Genomic DNA, 11465 nt, shown 5'->3' on the forward strand with positions numbered 1-11465 from the left:
CCTCTGCTTATAAAGATCATAGAAAGAGTTCCCAGAAGCCCTTGGCCTGTCCTCAGGCAGAGGCAGACTTCACACAGGCATGCCCGAGAACTATAAGACAGCAGTCTGCAGCTTCTTTCTCTTGCAAAGGGTTCCTTGTATCTAATCTCCATCCATCCTACTGTACTCCGCACCCTCGCACCTCTGGTCTCAGATGCAGAGCATTGGGAACTGAGAAAGGAAGCTCGGAGGTTGTCCAGCTCAATCCCCTGATTTGACAGGCAAAGAGACACAAGGCTAGAGAGGGGAGATTGCTTGCCCAAGGACACACAGTAAGTTAGTGGCTAAGCAGAAATGAGAGATGGGCTCACCCAGGCCAGTGCTCCTCTGATGACCCCTGCAGAGCACATCCCATCTCATAGAAACTAGGGCTTAGAAGGAGTGCTTTATAAAAAACAGCAGGGCAGTAAGAACAGCCAAGGTCACAGCTCAGCAGTTTCACCTGCATCCTCTGATTTGTTTAGATCCTCACAATAACCCTACGACTGAGTCACTGATTCCTCTAGCATAAAACTGAGGCCCAGAGATTACTCATTTACTGTCTCCCAGATGCAAAACGTGGAACAGGGCTCCCATTTCAGTTCCGTTCGGCAAATACTGATAGTGCACCTGCTGTGTGGCACACACCGTGCTGGGTGCAGGGGAAGCCCAGAAGGGTGAGGGGCTGCCCTTGCCCTGCCCAGCTCCCGGTGCAGTGAGGATGATTTCAGTGAGCTGAAGAGCAGAATAGGAGCATGCATGATGCCAAAAGACCACCAAGGGCAGGGACGGGGTGGGCAGGGGTCTATCCTGTTCTGGCAGCATGGACATGTTGCTGCCCCTCAACCTTTGCAGACACAGCCTTCTCTTACATCGCTGGTGTCACCAGGGATTACAGCAAAGTTGCAGGGACAGAGCCTCTTCTCTTCTCTGCAGCTTCTCTGGTGCCTTTGTTTACCCCAGCCTGGTGCAGGCATGACTACAGTGCAAGAGTTGAATTTGGAGTTCAGGTCTTGGCTCTGACCCCCAGTATTGCATGGCCTTGGGCCTGTCTCTCACCCTCTATAAACCTCCATTACCTTGTCAGCATAGGACTCAACACTGGCTGCCCTGGCTGCCTTAGCTTGTTCTGAGCCATTGAGCCAATGCGTTGGGGCTGAGATTTGCAGGACAGGTGAGATGGAGCTGCAGCTCAGTCTTAGTCCTCCCAGCAGCCCCTCCTTCGGCCTGCACTGCCACAGCTGGAATCCAGATTGGGGAATAAGGAGCTGCAGAAGGCCAGAGGCCTGGCAGGGAGTTGTGGAGGGGCCCCGCTGCCCTCCTGGGGTGAGCTGTTTGCAGAGGTGGGGGTTGGGGCAGGGGGCTCAGGCTGCCCTGATTTTCTTAGCCCTCTTGCCCCTCCCCACCCACAGCTCTGAGGGACAGCCTTTGGGAGGTGACAGCAGCCTTGCCATGGGCTGTGCTGAAGGGAAGATAAAAATAGGCTGGAGCCATCCCTGGGGAGGGGAGGAGGGACAGAGGGATGTAGGAAAGAGGGGAGTAGTGCAGTGCAGGCTGCAGGCTTCACCTGGAGTGGGAATGCGAAGGCCTCCCAGGCTCCAGTGAGGAGCTGGTTGGGCCTGTGTGCCAGGGAGGGAAGGAGAGAGGGAGGCAGGGAGCGGCCAGGTGCAGAATGGCAGGATGGCTGACAGCTGGGTCATCTGGCCTCACCACTCGCCGGCTGTTTGACTCTCTCCTCTCGGAACATCAGTGTGCTCCCCTGGAAGTGAGAGCGATACTCCTTGCGCTGCCTGCCTCAGAGCATGTCATGAGGGTGAAATGAGATAATGACATGAACACCTTGCCGTCCGCAGCAAGCACTGAACTTGGAGTTGGAGAGCTAGGGGTCGTGTCTCACGGGTGGTGTTGGCTGAGTGACTTAACCTCAGAGAGTTTGCGTGAACATCTTCGAGGGAGGGTTGATGGTCCCCCTGCCTACTGGGCAGAGCAGCCTCTGAAGCACTTTCCTGGGCCTTGCCTCGGAGCCGAGACAGGGCACTTGTCTTCGAAAGAGAAGGCAACATCTAGTTCACACCAAGCCCTCAATGATGCACCAAGCAGGGACTGTCCTCAGGTTGGAACCTGGAGATACTGGGCCAGCTCTGCCCCTTCCTGAGCCTCAGTTTCCCTATCTGTAAATCAGGGAGTTGGACCATTGATTGCTAAGCTCCTCGTAGCCTCATCTACCCCCACAGGAGCAGGGGAAGAAGACTTGTGTGTTAGTTGAGATGTGTATTAATTGAGCAGCTGACAGATCTTGGAGAAAATCACATGGGAACGGGAATGCTTAGAAGCACCTCATTTCCCAAAGACAGAGGAGTTGAACATGGAGTAGTGCCGGCATCTGGGTAACCAAAGGAGGGTTTGACCTTCCTTTGTTAGAATTCTCTTACAGACCCCAGAAAAACATTACAGGGGTCCTCCAGTAAGCTTTAGGGCAGCAAGTTTTCCCGACCATGCTGATCCCATCCCCCACGTCCTGTGGCAGTGCCTCCACATGTCCTAAATATGTACCCCACTGGGGTGTTCACTAGATGCAACAGGGTGGGGGGAAAGGCTTTCTAAACCTAGCTCTGTTGGCTCCATTCATTCTCATCCCCCACCCCATCGACGCCTGCTACTTAGTCTGAAATGACAGCCTTTGAAAACCAACTCAGTCAGTGGTTCATAGCCCTGACTCCAGAGCAGTCTTCCTGGACTTGAGTCCCCAGCCCATTGCTTACCAGCTGGGTGACCTTAGACAAGTTCCTTTATCCGTTTGTATCTCTGGTTACTCCTCAGAGAAGTGGGGCTGATATTAGCATCTAATGACTCTGTATAGAGTCATCGTGAGGATTAAAGGAATTAATGATTATAAAGTACTTAGGTCAGTGCTGAACACCTTTTGAATGCTATTGTTATTTTTATGGACCAGTGGTATTCAAAGTGTGGCCCTTGGACCAACAGCATCAGAATCTCCTGGGAGCTTGTTAGAAATGCTCTGCGTCAGACCTACTGAATCAGAAACTTTGGGGATGGAGTCCAACCATCGGGGTTTTAAGAAGCCCCATGGGGGATTCTGATGCAGGCTAAGTTAGGACCCCTGTTAAAGACAATCAGAGCTTCTTAAGTCTGACTCACTTACAAGGCAGTTGCCTGATGATCTTGCCTGGTCTCTAGCCTCTGTAAGGCAGGACAGGCTTTGTCCTAATGATTTGGTTTCCCATTTGATGGTGACAATGAGCTTTGGGTCCCCGGTGTGTCGCCTTGGAACCCTTGTGCTATGGGGAGCCAAGGTGGTTGATCACTTTAGTGCCCAAGAAAGGGCTCCTACCTCAGTGCCAGAGGTGTGCCATGGGGGAGTAGCAGGAGGAGAGGCTGAGAACCCTGCTCAGACTCAGAATGGGAAAGCCTCACACCTCCATCCTCAGGCCACTGCTGCTGCTCATGGGCTGTGTGCCCTCAGACAAATCACTTGACTTCTCTGAGCCCACTTCCTTATCTCTTGTCTTCCTATTTTATGTGAGAGGAGCCTGAGACACAGAGGTAAGACCTACTGGGGCTCTGGGTGTCAGTGAATGGACAGACTGTTGGTCTACCCTCCTGCTTCGGCCCCTACTGAATACACAGCTACTTCGGATGGAGCAGAACAACTTCTCTGGCGCTCCTGGAACCAGTCTGACCTAAAGCAGCTTAGTGCTAGATAACCAAGGTGCAGGTGGCCAGAGTTCCAGTCACATCCTAAGGAAGAAACCCCTTGTGGTTTCAAGAGTTGGGCATTTTGTGCTGCAGCTGATTACAAAGGAAAGAGCCTGAGTGAGAAGAAGATGTTTTTATGACAAGAATTGCAGATTTCTTCCAGACCAGTGATAGGCATGGTCTGAACCATCATCAGTATCTACTTTTTACTGTTTCATTGTTTCCAGACCTTAGAAAGAATTTCTGAGTCTCTGTGTCAGATTAGGTGTCCAGACTTTCTTTTCCAGCAGGCTGCTAAATACAGAAGCGTGGATAGGGGAGTTGGATAGTGGCTGTGTCCTATGGAAATAATGAGGTTAATAAGAGTTACTAGGCCAGGCACAGTAGCTGGCTGGGGGCGGCGGCTCACACCTGTAATCCCAGCACTTTGGGAGGCCAAGGCAGGCGGATCACCTGAGGTCGGGAATTCAAGACTCAGCCTGGCTAACATGGTTAAACCCATCTCTACTAAAAATACAAACATTAGCCGGGTGTGGTGGCGCATTCCTGTAATCCCAGCTACTCAGGAGGCTGAGGCAGAAAAATCGCTTGAACCCGTGAGGCAGAGGTTGCAGTGAGCAGAGACGGTGCCACTGCACTCCAGCCTGGGTGACAGAGTGAGACCCCGTCTCAAAAAAAAAAAAAAAAAAAAAAGTGACTAGCATTTACTGAGCACCTACTAAGTGCTGGATTCTAAGAGGATTTAACCTTTATAGTTCTATTAATTAGGTATTTATATTATTTTAGGATTTAATAGTATTTTTAGATGCAAAAATTCTATGAGACATTGGGTAATTTGCTGGAGTCCAAACAGTTAAAATGTGGAGGAGCCAGGATTTAAACTCAGATCTGACTCCCAAGACTGTGTTATTTCTACACACCCAACTGCTTCTCCAAACCCCTACCCTATACCCCAAAGGCCCCAGCCCCTGATTGTCCCTCTGCCGGCAGGGTATGACTTTGCAGCTGTCCTTGAGTGGTTTGCCGAGCGGGTTGACCGCATCATTCTGCTCTTTGATGCCCACAAACTGGACATCTCTGATGAGTTCTCAGAAGTCATCAAAGCCCTCAAGAACCATGAGGACAAGATGCGGGTGGTGCTGAACAAAGCTGACCAGATCGAGACGCAGCAGCTGATGCGGGTGTACGGGGCCCTCATGTGGTCCTTGGGGAAGATCGTGAACACCCCAGAGGTGATCCGGGTCTACATCGGCTCCTTCTGGTCCCACCCCCTCCTCATCCCTGACAACCGGAAGCTCTTTGAGGCTGAGGAACAGGACCTATTCAGGGACATCCAGAGTCTGCCCCGAAATGCTGCCCTGCGCAAGCTCAATGACCTCATCAAAAGGGCCAGGCTGGCCAAGGTGAGGCAGCCCCCTGGGAGGTGGGCAACTTGGGCAGGGGCTGAGAGTTCGGGGTCAGCTGCGGGAGTTGAGGGTTGCTGCCTTCAGCAGCTGGGCTGGAGAGTGTCCTGCAGCCACTGCATCATATGTGTGACACCAAGGGGCAGGACAGTGCAGGAGCCATGGTTACAAGCTCTGAGGTCAGATGGCCAGATTGGAACTGACTCCATTGTTTACTGTCTGTGGGATTCCCAGCCTTGGCAAGGCCTTTAGTCTCTCTGTACCTCTGTCTGCATCTGTAAAATGAAGGGGTTGTTAGAGGATAAAGTGAAATAAAGAGTCTCAAAGCTCTCATCACAATGTCTGGCACCTTCAGAGAGGCTCAGCAAATGTCAGCTCTTGGTATTGTCTTCAGCAGCAGCAACATGACCACCTCACCCTGCCTTGACTGTAGCTCCCCACAGCCTCACCTTGCCCGTGTAACATGGAAAAACAGCCCAGCCCTACAAGCCACGTGGAGGCATGAGGGTAGAGGTAGAAAGTATTTCAGAAGTAAGAGCAGGAGGAGGCAGGAGGGATGCAGGGGAACAAATGGTGTGAGAGCCATCCTAGAAGGAAGGGACCATCCAGGGTCTTGACGTGAAGGCTTCTCTCTGGTCCTGTTTGTCAGGTCCACGCCTACATCATCAGCTCTCTGAAGAAGGAGATGCCCTCAGTGTTCGGGAAGGACAACAAGAAGAAGGAGCTGGTGAACAACCTAGCCGAAATCTATGGCCGGATCGAGCGGGAGCACCAGATCTCACCTGGGGACTTCCCCAACCTGAAGAGGATGCAGGTAGCGAGGGTTGGGGGCTCTAAGACAAGGGACAGTGTCCTGAGAGCTGGCTGAGCAGTCTGAGTATGGAGGAGGCCACTCTTGGAGCCCCCCAAGGAGAACCCAGCCCAGAATCTGTAGGCAAGGCGGTGGCCCTGGATCTTCTCTCCCTGCTGGACTGTCACTGGCCCAACAGGGGCCATGTCTGGGCCTGGGGAGAAACACAGAGCCCACCACCCTCGTGAGGCAGGTATGTTAGGTGATGTTGGGGGGCTGACACCTCCAATTAATGACCTTCTCTAGTCACGGCCACCACAGGCTTGACATCCCCACTATCTCTGGTGCAGGGGGATGGGTCACCTGACCAAGGTTCTCCAGGCTCTTAAAGTGCTTGAGTTTACTTTCGAGGTCCCCCTTATGAGCAACTTGGGACACAAGCTTCAGGGAGGCAGAAGTGCACACGGGAGCTCGTCATCTTTGGGTCACATTGCAGGTGCCTGTCTTGGGTCAGTGGCCATCACACATGCTTTCTTACAGTTTTCCCCAAAGCGCTCCTCAGAGGGAGGCATTTTGCATCTGCCTTTTTACAGAAGAAACTGAGGTCTCAGTATTTTCTGAGTGTAGCATTCACATAGGCCACAAGAAGAAAAGCCAGGAGCTGTGCCCAAAAGTCCAAGCAGGAAACCACACCACCACATTGACTGGATCCTCTGTGAGCCTCCATCTCCTCATCTGTAAACTGAAGCTACAAAATCACACCTTATACAGGTGTCGTGAGCATCACTGAGATAATATTTGCAAAGCCCTTAGCACAAAGCCAGACAGACTATGCCCTTAATACACAGTAGCAATCATTAGGTGGGCAGAGGGAGGTGGGTGCTGAGCACAAAGCACTTACCCTCTGTACAATGTTTGCAACTTCTGGGAAGTTTGTACAATGTTTGCAAAGTGCTGGGATTACAGGCATGAGCCACCGTGCCCGGCCTACAAACTTTTTGACTTTGGTAGTAACAATTAGCTTAAAACATATGTTATATACACAAATATTTTCTTTATATCCTTCTTCTATAAGTTTTTTCTATTTAAAAAAAAATATTTTTTACTTTTTTATTTTTGCGTATGCTAAAAACTAAGACACAAACACCCACGCTAGCCTAGGCCTACACAGGGTCAACATCATCAGTTTCACTGTGTTCGCCTCCACATCTTGTCCCACTGGAAGGTCTTCAGAGACAGTAACACACATGGAGCTGTCATCTCTATAATAACAATGCCTTCTTCTGGAATTCCTCCTGAAGGGCCTGCCTGGGATTGTTTTACTGTTACCATTTTTTTAAATAAGTAGAAAGAATACACTCTAAAATAACAATACAAAGTACAGTATAGTAAATATTTACATAAACTGGTAACATAGTCATTATCATTATCCGGTATTATGTACTCTATGTAAATGTGTGTGCTAGATTTTTATACCACTGGCAGCACGGTGGGTTTGTTTACACCAGCATCACCACAAACACATAATGCGTTGTGTTATGTACAGTGGCTGCCATGTCACTAGGCAACAGGAATTTCCCAGCTCCCTTATTATCTTCTGGGACCTTCGTCGTATGTGTGGTCCCTCATTGACTGAAACATCGTAATGCAGCGCATGACTGTATGTTGAAAACTATCTTCAGGTGACTCCGATGAGCATCCTGATTAAGAACCATAATTTGGGGATGACCTTTGGCTTCTGTTATGATTTGGTTTTAGTAGCCTGTGTCCTGTTTTGTTTTTGTTTTTGTTTTCACTAAGTGGGGATAGAATGTGATTTTCCTACCTCAGAAGGGCGCTGGGGGAGTGACCAAGGTAATGTAGTGCAGGCGTTTGTAGTGATTTTCAAGTACAGTGTAACCCTTATTAAAGTAGGGGCCCACGTGACCCAGTCTCAGAGGTACAGCATTCAAGAGACAGATTCAATAGCCAAAACTGACTTAAAGAGAAATGTAATGATTTCCTCTCTGGAATGACATTAAAGGGGATTGAAATAAATAGATCATGCCAATACTTGTTAAATTTCCCTTTCTTCCCCAGCCCCTACAACTCTTCTGCTCCCTCCTGAAAAATCCCATCATCAGCCCAGTGGGCCTTTATTCCCCTCCTCTCTCATACCTTCAATACCACGTGATGTCCATCAGCTGAGCCTCTAGGTCACACGTCTTTCATTGTAGTAAGGGATCGACTGTGAACATTCTGGTGTTCACAGGAGGCACGTGACAAGTAGAGGGCTCTCCTTTCATTGTATCCTATCTTCATCTTCTCTCCTCCTCTTCCCAGGACCAGCTGCAGGCCCAGGACTTTAGCAAGTTCCAGCCGCTGAAGAGCAAGCTGCTGGAGGTAGTGGATGACATGCTGGCCCACGACATTGCCCAGCTCATGGTGTTAGTGCGCCAGGAGGAGTCACAGCGGCCCATCCAGATGGTGAAGGGTGGAGCGTTCGAGGGCACCCTGCACGGCCCCTTTGGGCATGGCTATGGGGAGGGGGCTGGAGAAGGTATCGATGATGCTGAGTGGGTGGTGGCCAGGGACAAGCCCATGTATGACGAGATCTTCTACACCCTGTCGCCGGTGGATGGCAAGATCACAGGCGCTAATGCCAAGAAGGAGATGGTGCGCTCCAAGCTGCCCAACAGTGTGCTGGGCAAGATCTGGAAGCTGGCCGACATTGACAAGGATGGCATGCTGGATGATGAGGAGTTTGCACTGGCCAACCACCTCATCAAAGTCAAGCTGGAGGGGCACGAGCTGCCCAACGAGCTGCCTGCCCACCTCCTGCCCCCGTCCAAGAGGAAACTTGCCGAGTGATGGGGGTGGGGGGACATTCAGATGGGCAAGTGTTAGAGGAGGAGATGGGAGCAGTGACTACACACACACACACACACACACGCATACACACACGAACACGCATGCACACACACGCGCAGATCTTGACATTGCTCTGTAGGTGAGAGAGGACCATGATGCCCACGTTTGCAGCTGATACTTGTTTGGGCACACCTCCAAGTTCTCGAGATTAGTAGAAGGACAAGAGCACTCCCAGGCCCCAAAGTCTAAGCCTGAGTCTTCATCCCTCTTCCCCCTTCATCAGCCACTCCCCAGAGATGAGACCTGAGGCAATTCACTTGCCTATGCAGATGGCCCACCCACCTCCAGATTCCCCAGTGCCTCCACATGTGGGCTCTGAGCAGATGGAAAAGACTTTTCGTTTAGTAGACAATTCACTTCTTTTTCTGTGCTTCCCATACCTGCTTTGGCTTCCTAATAAGAAATCCATTCAGGAGCCAGGAGATCTGAGGGCATGGGGACAGCTGCAGGGAGGAGAGGTGAAAGAGGAAGCATCTTCTAGAGACATTGGCCCAGAAGCTCTGTTCTTTCCTAATCTAAGCCTCTGTCTTCTTTGGCAAACCTTGCTTTGAACTCTGCCAGTATTTCATTTTAAAGAATCCCAGAGCAGGAGAGAAAAGAGAAAAAATTTGATAGAAAGAGTGAGGAAACTGTCCTGTAGTCTCCTGGAAACCAGTCAAGGTGGTTTTAGTCCATAGATTTTGTTAGATGTTCTTTCCACCTGGCCTGTGATGTTTAGATGTTCATACTTGACTCACATTTACCCAGCCCCTCCTGCGTGCCAGGAGCTATGTTAGGCACTTTATATACATTATTCTATGTGGCCCTCACTGATGTCCCAGGTAAGTATGCATTAGCCTTCCCAGTTTGCAGATGAAGAGGCTGAGTAGCCTCAGAAGGGTTTAGGCAACCTACTGAAACTCACAGAAGTCACATGTGATGGAGAGAGGATTTAAAGCCAGGGCCTCAGACCCTCACATGCTTCTCTGTGCTATGATGTGTGCAGGATCCCAGCACTGATACCCAGTGACAAACTATGGAGAACAACAAAGCATGCAGGACCCCGGCAGCCTCCCAGGACAGGCTGGCAAGGGAGGAGGGCCGGCCAGCACTTGGTGGGCCATCAGTCTGGCCATCTGTCGTGTCACAGAAGCAAACCGTGCCTTCTGGCTCTGCGCCCCATATTCCCAGCATCATAGACATCCAACAGCACCAGCAGGAGAGTGGGCTGGCCTGCTGGATGCTGTTCGTGCCTGTCCCTGCTCTGCCTCCCACCCAGTTGCCTGAATCATCCCAGCTCAGATGCAGCCACTGTCTCTTGTCAAGTGGGACCTCATGCTAATTCTCAAAAGGCTAACTTGAGAGGTCTGGGGCCTTGTTCCCTAGAGGGTCCCCAGGGACTCTGTAGTGTCCTTGGCAAATCCCCACTGTACTCAATGCCCTACATCCTCCTCTATGGTCTCTCCCCTGGCTTGCTTCATGGCCACTGAACCAGTCACTTTGTATGCTATGTTCCTACTGTGATGGAAAACTAAATGACTATAACTTATTTTGTATCCATATTCAGATTATATAGAGAATATTCTATGTATCTATGGTGTGCTTACTACTGCAGTGCATTTGTCATTAGTCTTCATGTTAATACAGTACATTTATTCTTTGGTACCTGCTTGGCCACAAAGCATCATTCAATGGAGGCTGAGGGAGAGGGACTGGGTTCTTACTTGGGGTTCCTGGTGGAATCTTTGGCCGGAAAGGGCTCACTGGTGCCACCCAATGGCCAGCATCTACAACCAGCTTCCCAGTGGGCTGGAGTTTCTCTAGGCCCAGTGACCAACCCAGGCGAAGCTGGTGGAGCCACAGCTCCCTGACCCTCTGGAGTGAAGATGTTCCCCTAGCCCCTGGGCTTCCTTCTGCAAGCACACATTTCTCTTTCACATGAAATGAAGGACAGACAAAGGCAAGGCAAAGAGGTCTCTCCTGCTCTGGAGAAAACCCTTGAGTGCCAAGTGCAGGTTAGGGACCATTTCTCAGCTCCACACCTTTCTTTGAGCTGAAGGAGAAATGGGAAGGAAATAGCAGAGGTAGGTGAAGTTCCTGTCTTTTTATTTTATAGGAAAGGGAGATGTCTGTTATCCCCTTTCTTCACCGCCACTTGGACACACGTGTCACTTTCCTGCCCTTCTCCATACACTGCCTCTCTTCCCTCTCTTCTTCTTGAAGTCTCCACCCAGGAGAGATCTGCGAGGTGTGGGAATTCCATGTTTGCACAACTCCCATGTCCCTGGAAAGAGGAACTGATGTTTCAGGGGACAGATGTGGGTCACTTTCCCTGGCAGTGCCCTCTGGCCTTGCTGCCTTGGCTTCCTGACCCCTTTCAGGTTTCAGGGCCCTGGGAGATCTCATGCCTCAGCCTGGGAAACATTTAATAGGAGAGCAGAGACATGCCATGTCAGCCCCGCAGACAGGAATTTCTAGAGCACTTGTCCTGTTGTTCCTTGCCCCCACCTTACTCAGTCTGGGCCATGGAATCCATCCAATAAACACAGCAACACCCTATGCTACTGACCAAGCAAAGCCTGCCCCTGGTGCCAGAGAGCTAAATCATGACCAAAGTGTGACACGAACGTAACCGAAACATGGGTTAG

At 50.6% G+C, this 11465-nt stretch overlaps 1 protein-coding gene across 1 annotated transcript in view; it reads left to right on the forward strand.

The window, feature by feature from the left end:
* Positions 1–10482, forward strand: part of EHD3 (EH domain containing 3) — a 33062-nt gene extending 22580 nt beyond the window's left edge. The window contains exons 4-6 of the mRNA XM_025354836.1: positions 4726–5138; positions 5788–5952; positions 8251–10482. Coding sequence (XP_025210621.1) covers positions 4726–5138; positions 5788–5952; positions 8251–8778 — 1106 coding nt within the window. The 3' untranslated portion in view covers positions 8779–10482. The remainder of the gene's footprint in view (positions 1–4725; positions 5139–5787; positions 5953–8250) is intronic.
* The last annotated feature ends 983 nt before the right edge of the window (positions 10483–11465 follow it).

Source organism: Theropithecus gelada, chromosome 13 (genome assembly GCF_003255815.1).
Source record: "Theropithecus gelada isolate Dixy chromosome 13, Tgel_1.0, whole genome shotgun sequence".
Taxonomy (NCBI): domain Eukaryota; kingdom Metazoa; phylum Chordata; class Mammalia; order Primates; family Cercopithecidae; genus Theropithecus; species Theropithecus gelada.